The 27,350-nt window shown below is 41.6% G+C and overlaps 1 protein-coding gene across 14 annotated transcripts in view; it reads right to left on the reverse strand.

The window, feature by feature from the left end:
• Window positions 1-27,350, reverse strand: part of LOC124038361 (calcium-activated potassium channel subunit alpha-1) — a 201,661-nt gene that overhangs the window by 38,124 nt on the left and 136,187 nt on the right. For 8 of the 14 annotated variants that reach the window (XM_046354160.1, XM_046354155.1, XM_046354149.1 and 5 more), the window contains exons 15-20: window positions 25,987-26,055; window positions 25,200-25,211; window positions 21,549-21,635; window positions 21,254-21,330; window positions 19,560-19,568; window positions 302-395 (exon numbers count right to left, since the gene is read on the reverse strand). In XM_046354160.1, the coding sequence (XP_046210116.1) occupies window positions 302-395; window positions 19,560-19,568; window positions 21,254-21,330; window positions 21,549-21,635; window positions 25,200-25,211; window positions 25,987-26,055 (348 nt within the window). The remainder of the gene's footprint in view (window positions 1-301; window positions 396-19,559; window positions 19,569-21,253; window positions 21,331-21,548; window positions 21,636-25,199; window positions 25,212-25,986; window positions 26,056-27,350) is intronic. The other 6 variants (XM_046354156.1, XM_046354152.1, XM_046354150.1 and 3 more) reach the window with 3 other exon arrangements.

The following is a 27,350-nucleotide window of genomic DNA, read 5'->3' on the forward strand; positions in this document are numbered from 1 at the left end:
CTTTTCGCACTCTCACTTTCTTCCCCCTCTCCTCTCTCAATCATTCGCTTGCCCCCCCCCCCTTTTGGCCCCCTCCTCCAACCATCCCACCATCATTTACCCGTCTCGTCTTCTCCCACCTCTCACTCTGACTTTCTTACTCTCCTCCTTACTTGTTCCCCGCTTCCCCACCCTCACACTTCCTCTCTATCTTTCTGTCTGCTTCCCCACCCTCACACTTCCTCTCTATCTTTCTGTCTGCTTCCCCACCCTCACACTTCCTCTCTATCTTTCTGTTTGAAGCATCAAATCAATGTCTTACCTCATCATTTTTGGCGAGTTGTTGGGTGAGTTTCGCATACCTCCGTTCCGCTGCTTTTTCTTGGGCGACAGAGTTGACGGGTGCTCATCTTCAACTGCAAACACATGCAAAGAGTGTCAGGCTATGGACAGACGGGGAGGTTAATGTAAGCTAGAACTGACACTGCAAAGAACACCAAAGCCAACACTCAATCAATCAAACATAGCAAAACAACTAAACACCAACAACAATAAAAAATCATAGAAAAACAACAACATGTCAAAGTCAGAGAGAAGACCGTCAGAAAGAAAACACATTAGTTAGTAGCAGACAAAGGTCAAATTGAGAAACGCAGGAGAAAAAAAACACGAAGAGAAAAACCACCTAGTAAGATCTGACAAATTCGCCATCGGCTCACTCCGCCAAAGCCCAACCCCTTTGGTTCTGTTCCTCTGGACTGGGTTCTATAGAGTAGGACTGGATCACTTTAGATCCAGTATGTCCAGTATGTCTTTAGATCCAGTGGCAATCTTTGGATCCAGTCTAGTCTGCGTGTGGTTGGACCAACAGCAGTCTGCATCAGTGTGCCAATGCTTTCCAAGGCCAGCCAATATGGGCCATGTGACTAGGACAGACTGTCATTGTCAGTAGGCCATAGTGGACAAAAGCAATGACAGAGAGACAGACACAGAGAGAGACAGAGAGACCGAGACAGAGACAGAGACAGAGACAGAGACAGAGACAGAGACAGAGACAGACAGACAGACAGACAGACAGACAGACAGACAGACAGACAGACAGACAGACAGACAGACAGACAGACAGACAGACAGACAGACAGACAGACAGACAGACAGACAGACAGACAGACAGACAGACAGACAGACAGACAGACAGACAGACAGACAGACAGACAGACAGACAGACAGAGAGAGAGAGAGAGAGAGAGAGAGAGAGAGAGAGGATGGTTCTGTGTGCAATTTGGTTGTTTTGAATGGATGACTAATGTGGCAGACCCCCACCTCATCATTCCAGCTCTAGAAATGGATAGGGTTTTAAAATTCCAGTAACTATACCCAAATTCCCAGGTATTCCAGAAATCCTGGGTCGGAAGATTCCCAGGATCAGGAGAGAATAAAAAATATATCTGGAATCCTCCTACCAATTTTGGGATAGTTAACACAATTTTCCAACCCTAGCTACAAAGCACAATGGCTCTTCTATAGGTCTAAGCTCCATGCCACGAGCACTCAGCCAATCAGGACTGCACGAGCATCCCAGAGTAGCCAATCACATGCCCAACCAGCACTCCAAACAGGACATGATTGAGTAGCCTAGCATTAGCCAAGCATTATAGTAGCTAGATGAAGGTCAAAACAACCCATAGAACTTTAAAATAGCATAAATATCTGAAGAAAATGACTTACAAACACTCAGTAATCTAGGATGTATGCATTATTATGAACATAAGTTTTAAAGATACTTAAGAAACAAACTTGCTGAGCAAAGCTTTAAAATTAATACTTTTATTTAATCATTCTTTCTCTCCGGCCACCGCAATAAAGTCAGGCAGCACAGTGAAGTTTTAGATTAGCTTGATCTGATAGAAGTTTATTTTCCTCTCAGCTATTCCTCACTCTACAGGAGATTAAAACTTTTCTCCCAGCCCAGACAAACAGAAGACTAAGAGAAGAGCACAGCTAGAGAGAAATCCTGTAACCTACTAAAGACTTCCAGTTTAGCTAACACCAGTCTGATCTTTTCCACCATCTGTCTGTGAATTCCAACGGCTTTAAGAGTCAGACACCCAGGCACTCTTTTCATCCACAGCACACAAATGCCAAAGCCACTGTCACTTCAAACCCTGTATTAGTGCTTTGGTTAGAAATCAATACCACAGCATGATATTAATGCAAATCAATGCTGCGTTGCTGCAAGCGCTGACTGCTCCGAGCAACGAGACATCGTTTCCGTCTGAGCATCCCTTCTAGACGTTCCCCTAATTGCACTAATAAAAGGTAAAAATGTGACTTTGCCTCCTAAGAAAATGCCATTCTCTGACATTTCCACTTCGCAAATGTGGACATCCTGAATAGCTAATATCACAAGAAAGCGCATTCCACTTTACAAATGCATCTCTCTCTAGTCTAATCCAATTTGTGAAAATATCACAGAATAAAATATGTCCCTTTGTTGGCTTATTGTTCTATATTAGTGGATACAGCAAGGCTCATATATCTGGGCCTAGACAGTTTCATGTCCTTGGCCTTGTGGCAGATCAGTTCTGTTAAAATGAGTGTGATTTAAGCACAACAACAACACTGAGATAATCAACAATGAAACAACATGTTCTGCACTGCAGCCATAGGGATCACAGCTTGTGTGTGACTGTTGCTGTACCAATGACATTACGGTACATTGAAAACTAAACTGCTATCTACACAACAGTCTCTCTGAGATTGATACAGCAAACTGTTGTTGGCTCAATTTCCCATCACCACACCACTTAAATATAACAACAATTCAATCAAAACTATGCAACCTTCTCAGGGCATTTATAAAAATGTAATAAAACAGTAACGGATTGTATACATTTCTTCATTTGCAGGTGGACTAATGACTAGGTGTTCTATCACTACACCAGGTTCCAATAACCCTCCAAACACATCCACTAGTCCTACTACATAGCAGCCACACACACACAGCACTGGGTGTTGCATTAGTGAGTGTATGAGAGCTGCCTTCATGCAAAGCAGAAGCAGTGGTGCCAGCGGTGGTGGGATTTACAACTAGCAGCAGCTCAGTGAAACCTGCATGCAGGCAGGCGACGGACGCAGGGTGACAGTACAGGGTGTTAGGGACTGACAGGGACTGATGCATCCTGCTATAAGGGGGTCAACCTACAGGCCCTGCTGCTGTGGCCGTGCAGAGATGCGTTACTGGGGTGGTAAAGTATTTCACCGGCAGGCTGCGGGCCCGGCTCAGCCTGCTCTGTTCAGCCAGGGCCCTGCCCGCCGTGTCACCCCTGCCGGAGCCTGAGGTACTGATGCGGAACCCCCCGTGGGGCCCAAGACCCACCCCTGGAGGAAGCAGGCTTCCTTTACGGTTATTAACGAGGGGTACGGCGGTGACCTCTCCCTGGGGGACCGGGGGGTCCTGGTGGAGGGAGGGGCGAGGCAGTGCTTGGGGGCGCATGGCATTAGAGGTGATGGTGGAGGGCGGCGAGGTGCAGTTGGCAATTTTTATCGATCGGTTTTGTAAAGATGATCTAACTTCATCCTTCACTGTCAAACAATGGAGAATAAGCAGAGGAAAAAGATAAGCTGGGGAGAATGAGGTTCCTAGATAAATAGAATGGCAATGGTATTTACTTTACAATTTATCTTGTGCGGTGAAATATTAAATTGAATGCAGCTTGTGTGTTAAAAAAAATCTAGATGTTATTATAATCATTTTAGGATAAATGTTATGGATTACATTTCTGCTTATTTTTAAAAAACATGTACAGTAAACATGCTAATACGCAGTTACAAAATAAATCATTATTAAAACAATCTTCTATAAATTATTAATAATTTCCCCTGCATGTGAATGAATCACTAAATATTTTAAGGGGGAAAGTTCAGGTGAATTTCATTGTTGGACCATTTATTTCCCCCTTGAAGATGACTTGAGAAGGGACTGAATGTGTGCCATGAAAGCAGCCATCATTTTCTCGGTAATTGACGATGACACCTCGGTTTTTACTTAGCACCACTTAGGCACTTGGCATACGCTTAAAATAAAATGTTCAATATGACATTTCCTTTGCCATTCCTAATAAACATGAATTAATTAAAAGCTGTTTCTGCTTTTTTTTCTCCCTCTCATTCCATTTTACTACACAGCGTGTTAGAACAAAGCAGTAACACTGTCTGAAAATAGTCAGGCCAAATTACTTTCCAAACCCCTCTATAGGCAAATGTAGAGGACGTATCCCCATAATACTCTTACAGTATTGGTAGGTGGGAATTCACATTTTAAAACCACAGTGGAATGATTTCTATTAGCATTCTCGGAACACACAAAGAAGAGAGGAAAAGAAAAGAATGGAGAGGTACAAAAGTAAAGCAAAAAAAGAAAGGAGGAAAAGAGGGAAGGAGGATAAGGGAGGGAAACAGAATAGCTGGTCTTCAAAGCGGAGGAGCGCAGGGGAAGTGTTCTCTTGTCCTCGAGCTGGTTAGTCGGTTGGTACAGTAGGTTGCTAGGTTGTTGTATGTGTCGTGGTCTTGGCCCCCCCAGGGCGCTAAACAGAGGTTTATCCCAGCCGTCAGCTGCCTCCTTGATTTACGGCGCGCCACCGATAGCTCCTGGATTCATCTGGCCCTTGTCAAACACGCGCAGCATTAGAGCACGTTCACACACCCTGGCAGGTCCACTGTTCACTCAGAACAGCCCAGACGGCAACTGTCCCTACCAGAAATGCTAATCACAAGACGGGGCGATCACGTATGCAAGCCCCGATCAGGGTCCTATGCAAATCACAGATAGGAAAAGACAGCAGGGAGAATACTGTTGAAGGTATTATTGTTCGTGTATTGTACCTGAGCTAAGTTTGATGTGTGTATTAATATTAGGGTTACCGGTACATTGGTATCATAGTATTTTGGGGTATTTTTGCTATGTGACATTATGGATTATTATGGTTTGTATTACTAGCATTTATGTATTATTCACATTATTTTATAATATTGTTAGCATTAATATTATCATTACAGCTATTTTTGTTATGGTATCATACAGTACTTCTGTAGTTATGATAAACACAGAAAGCAGTGTATTATACAGTAAGCATCTGAAATGGTTATTAAACTGTAGGATAAAAAAACGGAAAAATAATGTTATAACAAACAAACAGCATGGAACATTCACATTATCTATATGAAACAGGACAGAAATGAGTACATTTGGTCAATACTATACTTTATACTGAGAGATTTACCTAAATTGCAATCTGCTTTGAACCGAACGCCGGTCTCTTTTTGACTTCCCGTTATCCCTGGTGTTGTAGCGACCTCTGCTGCTAGACGCAGCACAATACAAACACAACTGTATTGGTCTGAACATAACGTCATCAAGAACAAGAGCATGGATCTTAAATCAATTATTACAAATATACTGTATGTTCAGTATATATAAAGGACATATGTTATACAGTTAGGGAGGAATCTGTTTTGTACTGAATTGGCTAGGTCAATTAGTGAGAATATAGTTATTATCTATGCATTTCTGATGTAAAAAGTAAGGGGGGGGCTTATAAAATGACAGACATGAGATTCATTTACACATCATCACTGTGGACAAACTCTGTTATTATTGTCAAGGAACACGGCATCAATTCACATCATGTACAGCAGAGACTTTAAGATGGTAGCTTAGCGTTCTAGAACTGAAGGGGAGAACAAAAACCAAAACAAAGCATTGTATTAATACTCAGGGGGGGGGGGGGTGATATGGCGAGGGGACTACAGTATTATAGGTCTAAACACGAGGTGGGGTTTGGGTGGGGGTGGTCGCAGAAGCAAGGATGGGGAGGGACAGAGAAACACACTTACGTGATCTGACATATCCATTATACTTATATTTGGCTGAGGAGAAGTGCAAGAGACAAATGACAGGTTACATGGAGGAAGAGAGTGGTGATGTTCATGATGAGAGTGACAGACAGAGACAGACAGACAGAAAAGACAAACAGAACTGAGAGACAGACAACCCAGACAGACATCACGACAGACATCCCAGGCAGACATCACAACAGACATCCCAGGCAGACATCATAGACAGACAGATATCAGACAGACAGATATCAGGCGGACAGACATCACAGACAGACACCACAGACAGACATCACAGACAGACATCTATCAGACAGACAGATATCAGACAGACATCACAGACAGACATCATAGACAGATATCAGACAGACAGATATCAGACAGACATCACAGAAAATAGAGATCAAATGATTTAAGATGGATGTAAAATGAAGTTTAAAAAAATGGTTAGACAACAATGAATCAGAACTACTTAAACACATTGGTGATCGCGCAAAATGTGAGCTGAATGGAGAGAATAGTGCAGAATGGTAAAAGAGGAGGCGATGGATGGGGTGAAGGAGTTGAATGAGGGAGATGGACTGTATGGCCACAGAGAGAGCGAGGTGAAACAGGGGAGGGGATAAAGTTGTGCTTCTGGAAATTGAAACAAAACTGTGGCACTGTGGGATGTTATCAAAATCCTGTTTTGTGGTTAGGAATCATTTTCAGACTCCTAAAGTAGCTCAACAATGTGCTGATGTTTTTCCCCTTACATTGAATCTACTCCAATACTTTTTAGTTTTTTGTTGAGCTATCATGGAGCTATCGAGAGTTTTTTTTAAAGACTATCCAATTCTAAAGCGTTCCGGGGAGAGTGGAGAGAGAACGAACAACACACAGAACGGACGGATGAGCCCAGACTACAGACTGAACAGAACACACACCAAACCCAAACAGAAAGACAGTCACACAAACATCTACCCTCTCCCATACCTCCCAATAACACACACACTGAGGGAGGGACAAAGAAACACACACACCACCGTCTGGACAGTAGCACCCCTAACCCACCATAGTTACTAAGTGATTCTAAGTTAGCCATTTCAGAGTACTTCACAGTTCAGAGGAATAAATCTTAGATGAAGAAGTGGATATAGTCATTTGTATGAAGGAAACAAGGCAGGGCTCTGGTCAAAAGTATGGCACAATATATAGCAAATAGGGTGCTATTTGGAATAGAATCAAAGGGAGAATCTCCTTTTCATACTCCTCGTATCCTCTCTCCTCGTATCCTTCTCAAACCCCATTGGATGAGAAAGACAGAGGTCCCTCTAGTCGGATCTTCTCCTCCAATGGGTTTTGAGAAGGAGGCGAGGAGAGAGGACACGAGGAGTATGCAATGGATATTCTCCCATAGACTGAACTAAGCTAGCCTAGCCCTCCCTGCTCTGCTCTGCCCTGCTCTGTCTTCAACAGTAAAGGTCACAGCGAAGGCCCAGGGCTGCCTTGTGACACACACCCTCAAATAGGGACCCTCGCTGGCCCTGGCATCTGTCGCTATCGATCTACCTGCGTCCGCAGAGGCGGCAGGCTAACTGGCTAGCGTCTGAGGGGTAGAGCGACGGAGGAGCGTGGAGGGCCACAGAGGGGGGAGGGGGGAACCAAACTTGCCTGGTGGACAGGACCTGTCAGGGCAGGTTTTGGTGATGGACCAGCAGAGCCAGGGAAATAAAAATGCTAACATAATTTCCACGTCAGGCTGGATAAGGATCGCCTGCCGCTGAGACACACACACATATACCCATCTCCCTCTAAGTCAGACAGACTAGCCACAGCCTTATGTCTCTGGTTCACAGCAGACAGCCCAAGCCCCAAACCCTCTGGCTCCAGGCCCAAACCGCTTCTCCTGTCCCCAACCCTGCCCAGCAACCCCAACCCCAGCTCCGACTTCAGCCTAAACCTCTTCTCCTGTCCCCAACCGCCCAGCAACCCCAACCCCAGCTCCAACTTTAGCCTAAACCTCTTCTCCTGTCCCCAACCCTGCCCAGCAACCCCAACCCCAGCTCCAACTTCAGCCTAAACCTCTTCTCCTGACCCTAACCTTACCCTAACCAAGCATCCCCAGCCGCCAGAACGGAATCTTTGCCCCAGATGGTCCCCAGAAGTTGAGACAAACAACGCCCTGAGAGACCAACAACAGCGTGTCCCAAAGATGACAACACCTGCACAAGGTTTACTTCCTAGCTGAATCACTGCTCTTACTTAGGAAGGAGCGCCCCCACTTCAGACTTAAGACACGGCTATGTCTTCTATTAGCCCGTCCATGTATATTTCAATTGGCAACTCTGCATAATGTGTGGTCTAAATGTAAAGTGCTTCGCAGATTCACTATTCAAGAAGAAACCAGTTGAAAATCAATTTCAGATGTGAATGAAGTCATCGTGGTCAGAGACATCTTATCCACTCTGAAAGAGAAAAACATGGAAAAAGACAGAGGAATTCCAGCGATAGCGATCTCTAACTCACTTTGTTAAAGGGGAAATCTGTAATTGAAATAACAAAGGAATTCCCAGCCCCAGTTTCGGTAAAAAGTTTAGGGATGGGGCTGGAGAAATGTAACAACTCTCAAATTCATAGACATGGATGCAAGGACTGACCATCCATGATAACAAAATGATTGTATTAACAATGTTTTAAAGGTGCAATACGCAAAAATCACAACACCATTTCCTGGTTGCTAAAATTCTAATAGTTCGCCTAATTTCAATTCATGTGACAACACAAGCAATTGTAGAAAATCATTGTGCTATCTAAACCACTTGTATATTTTCAATAACCAAATATATTGTATTTTCAGCTGTTTGAAGCTGGTGTACAAAATCCAAAGTAAAATACCTTAAGAACGGGAAGCATAGAAATAGCGCACATAGAACAGATATACTGCTTCTTAGGCTTGTTTTTAATGAGAATGTATATGTGAATTTGGTCGGGTCGCCCAAAACATTACATATTGCAGCTTTAAGACTATATAGTGTTTGCTTACATTTTCTTTGTTTATAAACATTGGAGTAAAACAAGCTTATATTTTTGGTTCTGATGGGGGTACAACTGTTGAACTAAGCTCATGAGGCATTTATAAATTATTTTCTTAAAAATTCAATGGGTGCACACTATTAATTTATACATTGAGTGTATAAAACATTAAGAACGCCTTCCTAATATTGGCTTGCACCTCTCCCCTTCTGCCCTCTGAACAGCCTCAATTCGCCGGAGCATTGACTCCACAAGGTGCTAAAACCGTTCCACAGGGATGCTGGCCCATGATGACGCCAATGCTTCCACGGTTGTGTCAAGTTGGCTGGATGTCCTTTGGGTGGTGGACCATTCTTGATACACACAGGAAACTGTTGAGCATGAAAAACACAGCAGTGTTGCAGTTCTTGACACTAAGCATGGTGCCTGGCACCTACTATCATACCCCATTCAAAGGCACTTAAATCTTTTGTCTTGCTCATTCACCCTCTGAATGGCACACATACACAATCCATGTCTCAATTGTTAAAAATCCTTCTTTAACCTGGCTCCTCCCCTTCATCTACACCGATTGAAGTGGATTTAACAAGTGACATCAATAAGGGATCATAGCTTTCACCTGGATTTACCTGGTCAGTCTATGTCATGGAAATGTGTTTATAATGATTTATACACTCAGTGTAAGTCCAAAAAATGGATGTAGTAACTGCAGATTTCCCCTTTTAAGCAGCAATCAGCGGTTGAAACAAAAATAAGCACCGGCCCAATACCGTTTTTGTAAAAAGCTAAGGGATGGGGATGTAGAATGTAACCATTCTCAAATTCATAAAAAGAGCTAAGGATGCAAGGACTGACCATTGGCTGAGGGAAATTGATGCTAAAAATATTGTGGGAGCTGTTATGTTAGACTTCTGTGCGGCTTTTGACATTATCGATTATAGTCGGCAGATGGAAAAAAGTATGTGTTATGGCTTTACACCCCCTGCTATATTATGGATAAAGAGTTAGCTGTCTAACAGAACAAGAGGGTGTTCTTTAATGGAAGCCTCGCCAACATAATCCAGGTAGAATCAGGAATTCCCCAGGGAAGCTGTGTAGGCCCCTTTTTTCAATCTTTACCAATGACATGCCATTGGCCTTGCGTAAAACCAGTGTGTCTATGTATGCGGATGACTCAACACTATACACGTCAGTTACTACAGCGAATGAAGTCACTGCAACACTTAAAAAGCTGCAGTTAGTTTCAAAAATGGGTGGCAAGGAATGAGTTAATCCTAAATATTTCAAAAACTAAAAGCATTGTATTTGGTAAAAATCATTCACTAAACCCTAAACCTCAACTAATCTTGTAATAAATAATGTGGAAAGCAAGTGAGGTGACTAAACTGCTTGGAGTAACCCTGCATTGTAAACTGTCATTGTCAAAACATATTGATACAACAGTAGCTAAGATGGGGAGAAGTCTGTCCATAATAAAGCGCTGCTCTGCCTTCTTAACAACAATATAAACAGGGCAGGTCCTACAGGCTCTAGTTTTGTCACACTGGGACTACTGTTCAGTCGTGTGGTCAGGTGCCACAAAGAGGGACCTCTGAAAATTACAATTGGCTCAGAACAGGGCAGCACAGCTGGCCCTTAAATGTACAGGGACAGATAACATGAATAATATGCACGTACATCTCTCATAGCTCAAAGTGGAGGAGAGATTGACTTCATCACTACTTGTTTTTGTGAGAAGTATTAACAAGCTGAATGTACCGAGGTGTCTGTTTAAAATACTAGCACACAGCTCAGACACCCATTCATACCCAACAAGACATGCCACCAGAGGTCTCTTCACAATCCTCAAGTGAACAGACTATGGGAGGCGCACAGAACTACATAGAGCCATGGATACATGGAACTCCATTCCACATCAGGTAACTGATGCAAGCAGTAGAATCAGATTTAAAAACCAGATAAAAAGACACCTTATGGAACAGCGGGAACTGTGAAGAGACACACACACATGATAAGACATGCACTCTACACACAGATGATGTGATAGTAGAGTAGTGGCCTGAGGGAACGCACTTAATGTGCTGTGAAACATGTCATGAAATGTCATGTAATATTTTAAATATTACTGGACTACAGGAAGAGTAGTGGCTGCCTTGGCTAACGGGGATCCTAAATAAATACAAATACTAAATACCACCCATAATATCAACATTATAGTTTTAATAACCATGTTTTGAGGCAATATGATGTTTGTTTACATTGTTTACAAACGTAGTAAAACAAGCTTATATTTTGGGTTCTGCTGGGGTAGGACAGTTGAACAAAACCCATGGGGCATTGATACACTTTATTCTTCAAGAATCAATGGGTACATATCATCAATTTATAAGTCCAAAAATGGATGTAGCAACTGCTGATCACCCCTTTAAAGAGAACAGGAAAGATTTAGTCTTCCATGAAATCATACGAGGGGCTGAGGGTGGAGAGAGATCAGTAACTACCCTAATAGCCAGTAATTGGTGCAGAGGGAGAGTAGTGGCCCACCAACATACAAGAGGCAAAACCAAACTCATCATCAGGCGGTTGACACTAATCTAGTCTGAGTTCACTTGCAGATGGTGGGAGAATGCTGAGGTGGAAATCATATGGGGCTGATTTCTCCCTTTTCCCCTCTATCCAATCACTGCCATCTCTCTTTTCCCTCTATCCAATCACCCTACATTATTCATCTCATATGCATACGTATATACTGTACTCTATATCATCTACTGCATCCTTATGTAATACATGTATCACTAGACACTTTAACTATGCCACTTTGTTTACATACTCATCTCATATGTATATACTGTACTCGATACCATCTACTGTATCTTGCCTATGCTTCTCTGTACCATCACTCATTCATATATCTTTATGTACATATTCTTTATCCCCTTACACTGTGTATAAGACAGTAGTTTTGGAATTGTTAGTTAGATGACTTGTTGGTTATTACTGCATTGTCGGAACTAGAAGCACAAGCATTTCGCTACACTCGCATTAACATCTGCTAAACATGTGTATGTGACAAATAAAATTTTATTTGATTTGCTATTTCCCTTTACCACTGTCATCTCCCTTTCCCCTCTCTCCTCTGCCTGGTTCTTCTGATAGGTCCAGACAGCCCTAGAAGAGCAACAGAGGGCTTGTTCCCCATGCTTTTGCATGCAGCGCTAACTTGTTCAAACTGTTTCCACTAGCATTGCTACAAGCTCCAAAAATGCTAGCCAGGAGATTCTGGATGATGCTAAATAACCAGCAAACAAAACTAAAAACATGGTTTGGATGAAACACGCTCAGGAAGTCGCAAATAATGAAAACTATTTTTTTTTTTTAAATCTATCCCTTTAAGGAAAGAACAAAACATGATCTTCTGGGTTCCTGATTACTGAGGAAGAGGAGAAAGTAATCTGATGGGACAAAGATAAAGTCTGGGAAAACAGAGAGGGAGTTATTTATTCTAATTCTTTGGAGTAGCTCGCTACTTAATTACAAGTGAATCCATATATGTTGGCTGGTTGTGGCTGGATGAGTATCATGGCTGAGGGTCACGATCCGAACTGGTTATAACTCAACACTCATCATATTCATTGTTTTCTTATTGGAAGATTAACCGCTTTCCTAGGATGAAAAGAGATCAACTGTCAACAGCTACAGACCACAACACTCTGACAGACAGTCATATTATCACATAGGGATCATGTAATAAGCCACGGCGAGAACGTTCAAGTGACACGTTGTGTAAAGCATGAATCATAGTCCACAGACGCTGTAGTCTGGAGTCCCACTGTGACATAGCTACATGACTCTGAGACCATCCATGGGGGGGGGGGGACACACGGCCCAAACGTACACCTCCTCAAAATTTAAAACCAACACGGCTCCGGTACGCGTCCTCTATTCATTTGAATGTGTTGACAGTTGGAGAAACTGCTAGAGCTGCGCTGAGAATTCGAAAAGTATGAAAGCCAACAGTACAATATTCTAGAACACTGCTGTGTGTATACATGTTTTGGATTATGATAAACACTTAAGTCTTGCAATGAGGCTGTAAACACTGACATCCTCATGGACATCATCATGCACAACAGGGTGTGGCCACAAGGGAGGGTGTGATATTGTGAAGAGCCAATAAATCAACCTTTGCTAAGCCCAACCCCTCATTGGTAATACACAACGCAATTAAACACTGACCACCCCATGCTAATCGGAAGACTTTCGGGAATGTTATGGTGGACTGTGGCTTCACAGGAACCTGGTAAAACTAAGATGGAACTGTGGCTAGCCACCGGAGGGCTCTGAATGCACCGTCAGCATGCAGTCAAAGCTACTAACTCATTTTGGAGCTAAGTAGTGCTGATGTTGACAGCAGTGAGTTATATTAATAATATAGCTAACTGAGCAAGTTAACATACACTTGGAGAATACAAGTTATATTAACTGGCTAGTTAGCTAACTAACGTGAGCAACATTTTCAATGTCGGTCAATGAGCCCTAGCAAGCTAACCAGCTAGCAAACAATGCAACAAAAGTATAATTTTGGATTCATAAAAATACTCCATTAACAGGCACTGCATTTCAGGAATCACAGTCCCATGTACCCCTGGTGTACTGTTAAATTATTTAGCCATTTAAACAACTAGTTTTTTTAATGAAAACCCTCCAATTTTGCCATTGCCCTCATTGGCTTCCATTCTTTTGAAATGAGAGCTTGTCCATGTGTTGGACTCAAGCTTGGTTAGCGAATGTTGCTATCCACTGGAGCGCTGCAATGGTTGCCTAAAACTCTGGGATGGGCTTAGCAAAGGGGAAATTGCAGTCTCTGTTGATGTAGGTAGGAGGTCATCCCATTGTGTATGATGATGTCATTTTGTTTATTCGTGTAACTTTAAGATGAACCCCATTTGATATGCTACATATCTAGATTCTCTATTAATATCGCTCTATGAACATCACTCGAGCATGGCTTTCATTCCTGCACAAGTCAGTCCTGTGAGCTTGAAATAAAATGATCAGGAACAGAACAGAAACACAGTTAGCAAGGAGGTTCCCCTAAAAGCATGGGATGCCTTCATAAACAAAGGAAGACAAAACGACAACAAAAATAAATCAAAACTGTCATCAAGATATTGCATACAGTCAGAGATAAAGCATCCCTTCAACATAGTCACATTTTATACATAATATACTAAACATAATATAAACAATATAATACACCAAACACCAACTGTCTAATAACACAGTCACCACACGAGTGCTTAACTGATGTAGCATGTGCTAGCCTCAGAGCTAACAGCTACAGTAAAGCAGCACCACAAAGCAACACCACCATCCCCACCCAATAAATAATAAGAATAAACACTACTCAAATGAATGATACTACTACTAATAATAATAATAACAATAAATACATTTAAATAAGCCACGACTATGGAATCACGCCACGTGGACAACATTACGTATAAAGCACATACAGTACACACATGTATACCTACACATGAAACACACACACACATACAGGGCACACACAACAGACATGTAACAACACGTGTTGGGCGGTGTAACTTACAGGCACGTAAAGTGGTTGCGCAATCATGAACAGAGACAGAGGAGAGTGGGTAGGCCCTCTGTAGGGTGTCCATGTTACAATGTACACTGCCTGACATGCAAGAGCAGTCTCGCTCTGAACGGCCGCAATCAAAACAACATGCCAGTTTCATTTGTTTGTAGACGGACATCTTGGCTACAGTCATGTTTTGGGATGAGAGGAAGAGGAAAAGCAGCAGGTTAATGGCAAAAGGAGAAACACTCATGTTGGGAAGCCGGAAGGTTCCTTCCATAAAGGAGATAATAAGTGCAAAGCCTTAGATGCCAGCTCTAACGGGCTTGAGACCCAACAAAAGACCAGTAATGGGCACCTAAAATGTTTGGGAGATTCATACAGTGTGGTCCAAAATGATTGAGACTCTTGATAAAGACGAGCAAAAATAACTGTATACAAGACTGTACATTTAAATACAGAGCTATATTGTATGCTTAAAACACTTGGGAAATTATCTTATTTTATACAAATATAATTGCTCAGAGAAAGAGATTGCTTAAATAAGTTCTATTTTCTCTTAAAGGGTCCAAATTATTGACACCCCTGTTTTCAATACCTTTCAATACCTCAAGCTTTGATTATTTGAGTCAGCTGTGTAGTGCTAACATTTGATTGGATTGATTTGATTTAAGCAGAAAAGAAACCCATACCTCCTGTAGAATATGGTGGTGGGTCTTTGATGTTATGGGGCTATTTTGCTTCCACTGGTCCTGGAGCCCTTGTTAAGATCAACGACATCATGAACTTTACCCAGCACCAGGACAATTTAGCCAAAAACCTGCTTGCCTCTTTCATCAAGACAGTAGCCCCAAGTACACATAAAAATTCACAAATAAATTATTAATTGGCCAAAATCTAAATGTTCCAATCGCCATCTGTCTCCAGACTTGAAACCCATTTGAAAACCTGTGGTTTGAACTGAAGAGGACAGTCTATTGGCACACAAAGGATATCAAGGATCTGGAAGGATTCTGTACAGAGGAATGGTCTAAGATCCCTCCGTTATCCTCGCAAGGTGAGGTATTGAAAGGTATTCAAAACAGGGGGGTCAATAACTTGTTAAACAAATTCTATGAGCAATTGTATTAGTATAAAAAAATATAATTTCCCTTTTTGCATACAATATAGATCAGTATCTTGGTTATTTATTTTATACAGTAATTTATCAAGGCTGTCAATAATTTTGTACCCCACAGTATACAGCTAGAGTGCCAAACTGCTTTTGTTTCTTTGCAGTGAGAATTGTGTGCAATATATTATCAAGGCCAAAAAAAACTTTTTTCAAAGTTATCCTAAAGTCTTTTTAGACCAATAAAGTTTTGAGCAATTTGAATGTTGTAGTCCAATTTAACTTGTAGTACAGATGGTCTTAGGCTCAAGGGTCAAGCTGTGTCCAAAGGCTGAAAATGCCATAACAGGTATACAGGCCAATATGACAGTGGGGGAGAGGGGGGAAGGGGGGCAGGGGTAGATGGAAGGGGAGTCATTCTGGGGTAGGAGAGTAGCATGGGCAATGTCTTCAGCAGCAAACCTCCTAGAGACATATATTATTCCATTCAGAACAGACCATAACATCCTCTATGCGTCTGGCTAAAGGTGTGGATCACGTACCTGTATCCCTTCATGCAGGTGCAGCAGCCCTGGTCAAGGCATCATCACACTACTCTATTGGCTGGACTGGCCATACCATGCTAGTCTATAATACAAGAGTTTCACTAAACCAGCACTCCCCCAGAGAGGTTTGTGTATGTGTTTGCAAGTTACTGTGGATGTACATGGAGTACAGATGAACTCTCTTAATTTGACCCTGCTTCTCACAGCAGGAAACATATCTCGCATGCAGCAACAGGAAACCTGAATTATTATGTGGATTAGAATTCATGGGCATTTTTGTAGGGGTTGATACATTTTTCATTAGGGCATTTTAAAGTGAAAATTAAACACTTTAGAAGTCATTTTAAACCTTTGCATTTCCTGCTGCACAGAAAAATTCTCTGCGACAACAGAGTGATCAAATTAGGATGGCAGATCTGTATGTAAAACATTTGAGGTGTGTGTGTGCGTGTACAGTAGATGTGTCGAGGTCTTAACCCCAGGAGAAGTAGCAGTAGGTAGTGAAAGCCCCTCAGAGCAGCAGTTCTAGATTTCTGTGACTCTGGTTCAGGCAACAAACAACAATCCCTGGTTCCCATTCCCCCTATGCCAGGGTACCAAGTCACTAACTCACTCTAACACCCTCACAGAAACTCTGGCACTCTCTCAGAGGAGAACTATAAGTGTACTTTTACTGTTTTAACCATGTGTGGCTAGGAGCCCACACGAGGTGGCAGGTTTCAGTTTGTGGCCAGAGAGAGAATGGGGAGCGAGGCCTGGCCCCAAACAGGGAATGTGTCCTATAAACAGCATGCATAAGCACTTTAGAAGCATTCATTAGCGCGCATAGAGCGATCACAGCGATTAAAGAGAGGGAGTGTGGTAACTGTTTACAGAGCAGAAACAGTTTTGGAGGCGTGACAGACATGCAGTGTGGCTTTCGTTTCATGCTGAACTCAGTTTTATTATGAGTTCTTTCTAGGCTGGGCATTCAGTGGAACACAGTACTGTACATGTAGTTGTTGGTTAGTGAGACATGGGAGGGGGAGATGGAGAACACGACATGTCAATGTGTTTGACTCAAATGACTTCACACATACCCGTTACCCTGATCTACTACAGTACGGACTACAGTGTCCCTTTTAGGACATTCTTCACCACAAGAGTCCACAAGAACATGACTGTCTGTGTACATTTTGCCAAAGAAAGGTGATTGTTAACACAACTGCGCTGTCTCTTTTGTTTGTGGTTCTAGAAATAAAAGTATGTTTTTGTATGTCCCATTCAACTTTACACCTGATAAAACGTACAAAGACGAAGTCATCATGAAGCCAGTGTTGAAAATCGATAGAGAAAAGGATGTCCTAAAATGTACACCTGACTAACGGACATTGATCCTCTTAAGTGAAAGACAACCCTATTCAGCAAGAACTCGATGAGCAGTGTTGACTTTGAATAGTAAATCAAACTTGGTCATATTATATTAACATATGGATACTTATAGAAAGCAATCAAACTAAAACCACTTTTAAACTCTCCAGTTATTGTACCATGTTGCAAAGCACAAATGGAAATAGAGGAATGCATAAGACAAAGAACAGTTTTCCCTTGAAATACTCACTTTGTGTTCAGACTTCTTCAACCAACCAAACCAAACCAAACCATCAAACATTGCAACCATAAAACCAACCTGGACTCAGGGGTAGACGTAGCATAGTAAAAGTAAATTCCATCCACTCCAATTTGTATGATATGTTACGTTTCATATGATAGTTATTCATTTGTGGATGTCCATCATCCATTTCTTATGATAAGTAAGGAATTCAAATTCGTATGATAATCATGTGAATTGAATTTCGTACAATATGTTCTGAAATGCAATTTGTACAATAAATTCCAAATTTGCAAAAACATATGACGTTACGAATTCCAATTTGTTGTAGCTAGGCTAGTGGTTAAGGTTAAGGTTAGAGTTAGCTAACATGCTAAGTAGTTGCAAAGTAGATAAAATGATCAAGTAGTCCGTGATGAGATTTGAACACGCTAGACGTTGGCATTATACGCTCACCCTTCCACACCGACCAACCACCCACTTTTGCCTTAAGTAATCTTTTGTCTTATGTGACCATGCCAAATGTAACAAATCACACTAATTCAAATGTCCCAGATTTACTTTTACTATGTTACGTCTAGACTATGAGACCAGGCTGCATAAAACACAGCCAAGGGTTAATTTATTCAATGATGAAACTAAAGTAAGAGAACTTTTCCCTTTAAAGGTTAAGATACACCTACAGTTAACTGCAACCATAGAGATATTACCATTACTAGTACAGTAACTGCAATCAAATCAATGGGTCTTTGATGGTTGGACCGGCGCCCATATTGAGTATACTAATGTGTGTTCCAGTCAAAATGCACATTTTTTTTACAGTTCTAGTAATTCTATAACTGTCTATGACTGAAACACCCTGTTGCTCATCATATTCTGGCTGAATAGGTTTCTGAGGATGTGTGTCAGTTTCCTTCAATAGGCTACATTCAGGACTGTGACCATGGCCATCTAGTGGCCAAATGGCAGTACAACATTGGCGCGTAAAATAACTGTCTAATGAAGCCGTTTTCTTTCACTCAGGCCACTGAGGGCAGTGAGTAAAAAAGGACCTGATGACCATATAGAATTGAAATGCAGTGTGGCTGGGGACGACGACACTTCAATTCTAAATGCACTGATGAACTATGTGTAATGGTATGACTGGAGCTGGGCAGAGGACTAGAGCACTGGGGGGTGGGGAAGGGACCAGAAGCAGTGAGGGTGGTACGACCAGATTGTTTTGATTGTGTTTTGCAACATTGCTCAATAAGCTGAAATATTTTAAGACCTTCCCACAAGAACACTTTCTGCTTTTCAGAAAATACAGCAGCGTGCAAAATAGCCTCTAAAAATAAAATCAAAATATCTAAAAAATCAATGACTAACGTTACCTATATCAATCTGTGGGTTTGATATTTCAGATTGTCACCACATCCATGTACAACTTTCTCAGAGCGTGACATTAGAGAGAGGAGGTAAGGAGGACTTAAGGACAGATGACAAAGTTTAGGATTGGGTTTCTAATATAGATATGTTGATAAAATGATGATAAAATCACACTCCACTCTGTCATCTGAAATGAGTCTGAGGCTGGGCTAGACTATGGGCCTATGAGGAGACACACTAGACAATCAGATTCTGGTTTGAGTTTGGGTTCTGTTGTAATTCCTTCAGGTCTGGTCTGAGGCAGGACAGTGTAAAGATGAGAGGCGAGGAGAGGGATGCAAATGCTACACTGGTAACATGCAACATAGAATACAGTATACTATTGGCAGAGAAAGAGAAAAGACACTTGCACTGCACTCTGGGTAGGAGGGAACCCGTGTTTCTTTTACTCACAATAAATCACTACCAGAGAAGGTTCAAATAAAGAAGTGGTGTTTCCCGGCGGCAGTAGGGGAAGGAAATAAAATCAACAAAATGTCAATGGTCATAAAAACATGGAAAAAATAAACAACAATAACAACAGAAACAAAACAGAACAGAAGACAAACTTCCATTCTAGTAATGGAACGGTCATCTCTCTAAATGGGGCCCTCCTGTTGGTAATAAAACAGCAATAAGATGGAGACACAGAAACCCCAAATAATCTACAATAGAACTGTCTTGTTTCAGGTACAGTAAATTTAGTGGACCAATGCATGATTACCAATTACACTATAGGGCCAACCCAAACCGTACTGTGCTGGCTTGGATCCATTATGTTCACATTGTCCTTTCCAGCACGGTTCCAGCAACTGTAGTGGATATGTAACCAGGCCAGCCTAATACAGCTCGGCTTGCCTTTTCTCAGTTCTACTGTGAATCAGACAAAACAGGTCTCTGGTTCTCTCTACCTGACAGACTACGAGACCTATAGTGTGAATAATTGAGATGACACAGACAAAGGGAAAGGACGTTGGAGATCATGTGTTTGGGCATAGGCCGCTTACTGTAACTGTCACTGACCTTTCTAGATGTACAGAGACTACAGGACGCTAAATGATTTAACATGCTAACATGTTGGGACAAGTGCCCATGTAGGTCAGGTGGTAATAAGGCCCTGCCTCTGAATTAATGCTTTCAATTCAGGCTATTCAGGAAGTAAACCAAAAATACAACATATTATTTTCCTCAATGAGTTTACTTCTTGAATTACCTGAATTGAAATGGAATTGAACCCAACCCTGGTACACATTCTCTAATTCCCAGTCTGACCAATAGTAATATTAAGTCATATTCCAAGTCATTCACTGCTGGCAGATGTTTTTGGTGGAATGCCTGGCCCAATAAGGTGCTCTGATTCTGTATGGATGGACCAATAGGGAGTCTGGTTGTCTGCCCCAATTACCCCTGAGCAGAGGAATGCCATTTGCTCATTTATTCTAACACCTGACTGAGGTCATTACCTCTGCCTGTGTCACAGAGTCACTATGGCGATCTGACAGCCTCCTTCTTCTGCTCAGCTACTCCTGTCATTCTACCTCTCCCTGACATTCACTTATTCCATCGTTAGAATACTGATGTAGAACTCCCACTCTTTCTTTCTCTCTTTGCCGGTCGTCTCGCTTTCTTTCTCTCTCTGTATTTTTTTGCCCTCCAGACTTCAGTCCACCCTTCTAGCTAGTTTCATCATAATGATACATTCTTGACATGATAGGTTCACATATTCAAAATAGAAATTAAATTAAATGAAAAAAAATTCTAACAAAATGTACACAATGTTGCCTGTACTGTTTGCTTGGATTGTGAAAATAATACCATAACACATTGATTTCAGATCATACCACAATGAAGGTTTGAAAGTTGTGATCACAGTTGATACACTCAAAAGGGACTCAAGGTAATCACTGGGGCAATTTCCATTTCCATTTTATCACTGTAAAAGGACATTCCTATGAGAAACAGTAAGGGATATGACAATCTTTATTATTGCACATCCTAATCATACTTCAGAGACATTGGGGGATAGGGGAGGGGTTGGGGATGGGGATGGGAGGGGGTCATGAGAGGGGTGGGTGGTGGTGTTGTGGACGGAGAGTAGCTGTACTCACGTCGTTTGCAGCCACACTTTTTGATCCGTTTGGGGTCTGTGATGTCGTCGTGACAAGCTTTGCAGTAGAAAAATGCTCTGGGGGGGGGGGGGGGGGAACAGCAGCATAGACATTTATTATCTTGGTATGCAACTTACACCAATTGAGTTCTATCCATTCCACCAGGTTGAGCTGGCTTTCACTTTTACCAATGATATTTATAGGAGTTAAATGACTTTAATAGCCACCAAGAGAGTGAAGATAGAAAACAGACAAGGCCTTAAACTGAGACTGTGACCTTTTCTTCTGCCATTACCTCTTTACTTCTTTGGCGTCGCTGGCGATGAAGAACCCCAGAGTTCCTTCCTGCATCTTTACGTGGTTCCCCGGGTTGATGAGGATGCTGGGTAATGGGAGAGATAGATGACATCACGCTCTGTAGGCGCTGTTACGGCCGTTAAGAGTCACACTCACACGCTAATCAAGAGGAATGGTACACACACACACCCACCATCAACCCTCTAGCCGGAGCTACACTACTACAGCGATATAGAATGGCCTGATTGGATTGATCAAAGGAATCACAGCTTCTGCAGTCTCCAGTTGCTTCGTTTGGAGTGGTATGGAATGGAAGTACTGTAAATGCTATCAGTGTGAGCTAGTAGGCCACTGTATGGAGGTGGGTTTTTGTTCAAGTGTTATTGTGGCAAAAAACACCTTGCCTCTTCCATTGTTTCCATGTTCAGCCACCTTCTCTGAGGCTACTCACACAGATGGACAGAATGTGCAACAGCATGAGTTGGTTTGTACATTTTAATTCTTTTCTTTTTCACCATGGTTCTGATTGGCTTGGATGGGGTTTGGGGCAAGGTTAGGAGGGATGTGGGAGGGGGGGGGGGGGGCAGAAAGAATTAAAATTGTTGTTATGGAGTGGTTTCAGTCTTAGAAGTCAGAGCCAATCAGCTATCAGAAGGATGTAACGGGTGTGTTACACTACAGTTAGATACTGTTACCTGGGTTAGTACTGGACAGTGGAAGGCAAGGGAATGAACAGCCCTCGGACTAAGACTACAGAGGAATAGGAATCATCTGCTATAGGCTTAAGTGTTGTTATATAGTGTATTATAGTATTGTTATAGCACTGCTATAGTACTGCTACAGTACTGCTCTAGGGTATTTGAGCTAAGAAATGTGATATGATATGCATTTTTTCTTTACATTATCACTGTCCATGTTGATTTATCAGGGAGAACAAATTAATAACCAAGAATCTGAGGGAAAATGGCCATGTAATATTATCTAATGGATAAGTAATATTCATACTCAAATTTGTTCTAACCCCTAACACTGTAACCCTTAACCTCACAGACCCTAAAACTGTATCCGCAAACATATGTCTACAGTAAAGAAGATAATGTAGATTTGGATGGTGTTTGTGCGTGTAGGGTGCCTGTATGGACTGGCTGTATCATTCCCCCTGAATTAGACTGAGACGAGAGTGGACGACACATACACCCAGTTCATTAATGGTTACCTGTGGGTAGGAATCATCAATGATGGGAGTGCAGACAGACTACCAAACGGAACACACAGACCGACAGTCAGGGGACGACAACCCTGGCCTCCGAGCCCAGACGAAAGGGAAATGAATAATACTTTACTAACTTATTTTGATAATACTTAACAAATATTTGACTTCTTTTTTTATGAATACTATACTTTGCCAATAGTTTACTTTACTAAGGCTTTATTATACTTTACTAATTTGACTAATCCTGTGTTTTACTAATACATCATTGTACTTTACTAAAGTTTTATGCTTGACTGACTTGCTAATACCTGATTTAACTTTATTCACCCTTTAATTTACTAATACGTTATTTTACTTTACCAACTCTTTCATTTACTAATACGTTATTTTACTTTACCAACTCTTTAATTTACTAATACGTTATTTTACTTTACCAACTCTTTAATTTACTAATACGTTATTTTACTTTACCAACTCTTTAATTTACTAATACGTTATTTTACTTTACCAACTCTTTAATTTACTAATACGTTATTTTACTTTACCAACTCTTTAATTTACTAATACGTTATTTTACTTTACCAACTCTTTAATTTACTAATACGTTATTTTACTTTACCAACTCTTTAATTTACTAATACGTTATTTTACTTTACCAACTCTTTCATTTACTAATACGTTATTTTACTTTACCAACTCTTTAATTTAGTAATACGTTATTTTACTTTACCAACTCTTTCATTTACTAATACGTTATTTTACCAACTCTTTCATTTATTAATTATTCACTGTCATTCAATGTTCGGTCTTCATACATGAAATGTTTTTAGTTTTTGGTAAATTTTAGACAACTTATCTATACCAACATTATACTGTGTAAAAGTGCACGCAGGCTCAGAAAATAGCTGAGAGCAGCTGAAAACTACAGACTAATTTGCAAATGATAACAAAAATCTTTCCTCTGGGCTCTACAAACGACGTACTTAAACAAGAAGGGGGCGATTGGATCAATTATAAAGCTGTAATCAATAGCAACAGCAAAATAACATGATATTCTGCTAAACTTAAGTTTAGAGTTGCCCTATTGAGCTTTATACCAGATAGAATGGCCCCAGTGTAGAAAACAGGAATCACGTTCCACATGCTGTTTCGGGAAAATACTAAATAAACTAACAAAGCCACTACAAAAAAAAACACATTGCTGCCCAAATCTGAGATTTCACATAGTTTACACATTTCAGATCTAATAACAAAGGAATTAAACAAAATGTAATTTTTCTCCAATTATGCATAGAGGCACAAACTGTATCAAAACCTCATATTGTGAGCAACAAGGCAAGCATCCCATATGATAGTGTTATTACATGCAGTTACCAAACAGTGTAAAACAGACCAGGCATAGCCACCGCGGTACAGATAAAGAGACAGGTACGTAGATGCAGACTGTTGCAGTAACTTCTGTGCAGTTGGATTGTTTTCTTAAACACCAAACTGACAGGAAGTGACCTCATTTGATAACATCTACTCAGAGACACACAGGTATGGGGGGGTACATGGTGACTGACACGCACACACGCACGCACGCGCACGCACAGAAAGCAAACCGTATCCACACACATATGACAAAACAGTAAGAAAGGGATGAAATGCAAGTATGAAGATGATTTGCAGCACCCATGGAAAACGTGGCCTAAAAACTCCATAGAATAAACGTTAAGTTATCCAAAGTCAATGGTCCCATGCCTTGAATAAGATATGACATGGCTTAACAAATGCTGTTGGTATTGTAAAAATCTATAAAACATGCATTTGTGTCAAACTGCAATGACATAATCAATCCATCGATTCCATAATATTGCAGAAATGAGCAACAAATCAACAATAGCCTAATCCATGATAAACCCGTCTGGGGTTCAGACATCAACAATCTGTTTCCCGACTGATAAGTGAGATGACACTATCAAAACTATAATAATATGAAGTAGTGTTGTGAGGATGAGCACAAAAATAAAGAAACACCCGGGAAGAAAATGATCATCTGTTTGGCAAAGTTCACACACAGTTACGACTGACTGAGGACACTGAAAAAGAACTGAAGTGAGAGAGAAATTAAGCAGGACGACTGAAACGCGGGACAGAAAGAAACTCAAAACAGGAGGTAGGAATGGAGGAGATGGTGTTAGCCTGGGCACGTCGACAACATCAGACAAATCAACAAGAGTTACAAACGAGTCAAATTCAACTATCCTCTCTCTGCCTGCAAAGAAGTTAGTGCATTAGGCACAAGGAACACAATCAAAGATAGAGTGAGACATTGGCCCGTTTTGATATAGGGTTTGGAAATGGATCCTTAGGAAACATGACCCAAAGTCAGAAGTTCTAAAGTGGTGGCGATAGGGTTGAGCTTTGGAGGGAAAGATAAGGAAGAGGGCATACCGCTTTCGGCTTCTGCAAACAACAAGAAAACAACCTCAAATCAAACAGTTGTTATTAACATACAAGGAGAGATGAAAAATCATATTATGAATGTGTCTCAATATGTCTCAATTTGCTGTCCTTCTACCTTCTGATGGGGAAATGGAAGTGCTTGCTGTAGCACTCTGTGAAAAAGTTGAAGACCTTCATATCACAGATCTAGAAGAGCTGATCTTGTTACACATATTGCATCTGTGAAATCATTTACTTCTGCTATCAGAGAGATATGCAGTTCAGATGGCACTGAGAATGGTGGCACTATGTAGTGGGAAAAAGCCTGGCATGACAAAAAGAAATGCCTCACGATACCATGTCCAGGTGCAAGCGCACTACAAAAAGGCTGAGCAAAAGTTTAAAAATAAATGTTTTTCAAAATATATAACAAGTTAGTTAGACATGACTTCTTCAATAGTGATTTCATAATATAGTAAAAACTAAACTAAAACAACTCCACTATAAACGCATTATTTGCACAAAACCAGTTCACACTGCTGTTGGGGTGGGTGGGATTTATAGTAGTATTTCATGTTAATAGTTAGCCAGTTAATAGTACCATATAGTGTTAATGGTTGTCATGGTTCAACACAGAGACAACTATTTACAGATAAATCTTGAAAGACATCCTCAGATTTAAAAAGGTTCTGGGATGTTACAGACAGAGAGGTTCAGTGGTGATATACAGAGCAAGAGCAGCCACGTTGTCCTGTACAACACAGAGAGAAACAGACAGAAACACAGAGACACAAACCTGCTCTCTCCCAGCTCCGACTTGTTCTCGATGGCGATAAGCAACAGCTTCAGCTTCACGTAGCACAGCCTGACACAGACAGACACACAGACACACACACAGAGGATTGTAAGGGAATGGTATGCCTCTTCAAGGTTCTACATTATATAGTTACTATTTCAACATTACCAATATTTTCAAATTAAAATGCTCCTTTTCTTTTATATTATATTAATTTACTCTTAATGTCATTGTCCTCCTCTATCTACCAACTATTATTCAGTAGTTGTAGCAGGAACAGGGAACAAAACAGTGGTTGTAGCAGTACCAGGGAACAGAACAGCGGTTGTAGCAGTACCAGGGAACAGAACAGTGGTTGTAGCAGTACCAGGGAACAGAACAGTGGTTGTAGCAGTATCAGGGAACAGAACAGTGGTTGTAGCAGTACCAGGGAACAGAACAGCGGTTGTAGCAGTACCAGGGAACAGAACAGTGGTTGTAGCAGTACCAGGGAACAGAACAGTGGTTGTAGCAGTACCAGGGACAGAACAGCGGTTGTAGCAGTACCAGAGACAGAACAGCGGTTGTAGCAGTACCAGGGAACAGAACAGCGGTTGTAGCAGTACCAGGGAACAGAACAGTGGTTGTAGCAGTACCAGGGACAGAACAGCGGTTGTAGCAGTACCAGGGAACAGAACAGTGGTTGTAGCAGTACCAGGGAACAGAACCGAGGTTGTAGCAGTACCAGGGAACAGAACAGGGGTTGTAGCAGTACCAGGGAACAGAACAGCGGTTGTAGCAGTACCAGGGAACAGAACAGCGGTTGTAGCAGTACCAGGGAACAGAACAGCGGTTGTAGCAGTACCAGGGAACAGAACAGCGGTTGTAGCAGTACCAGGGAACAGAACAGCGGTTGTAGCAGTACCAGGGAACAGAACAGCTGTTGTAGCAGTACCAGGGAACAGAACAGCGGTTGTAGCAGTACCAGGGAACAGAACAGCGGTTGTAGCAGTACCAGGGAACAGAACAGCGGTTGTAGCAGTACCAGGGAACAGAACAGCGGTTGTAGCAGTACCAGGGAACAGAACAGGGGTTGTAGCAGTACCAGGGAACAGAACAGTGGTTGTAGCAGTACCAGGGAACAGAACAGTGGTTGTAGCAGTACCAGGGAACAGAACAGTGGTTGTAGCAGTACCAGGGAACAGAACAGTGGTTGTAGCAGTACCAGGGAACAGAACAGTGGTTGTAGCAGTACCAGGGAACAGAACAGCTGTTGTAGCAGTACCAGGGAACAGAACAGTGGTTGTAGCAGTACCAGGGAACAGAACAGCTGTTGTAGCAGTACCAGGGACAGAACAGTGGTTGTAGCAGTACCAGGGAACAGA

The sequence above is a fragment of the Oncorhynchus gorbuscha genome, linkage group LG06, assembly GCF_021184085.1.
Source record: "Oncorhynchus gorbuscha isolate QuinsamMale2020 ecotype Even-year linkage group LG06, OgorEven_v1.0, whole genome shotgun sequence".
Taxonomy (NCBI): domain Eukaryota; kingdom Metazoa; phylum Chordata; class Actinopteri; order Salmoniformes; family Salmonidae; genus Oncorhynchus; species Oncorhynchus gorbuscha.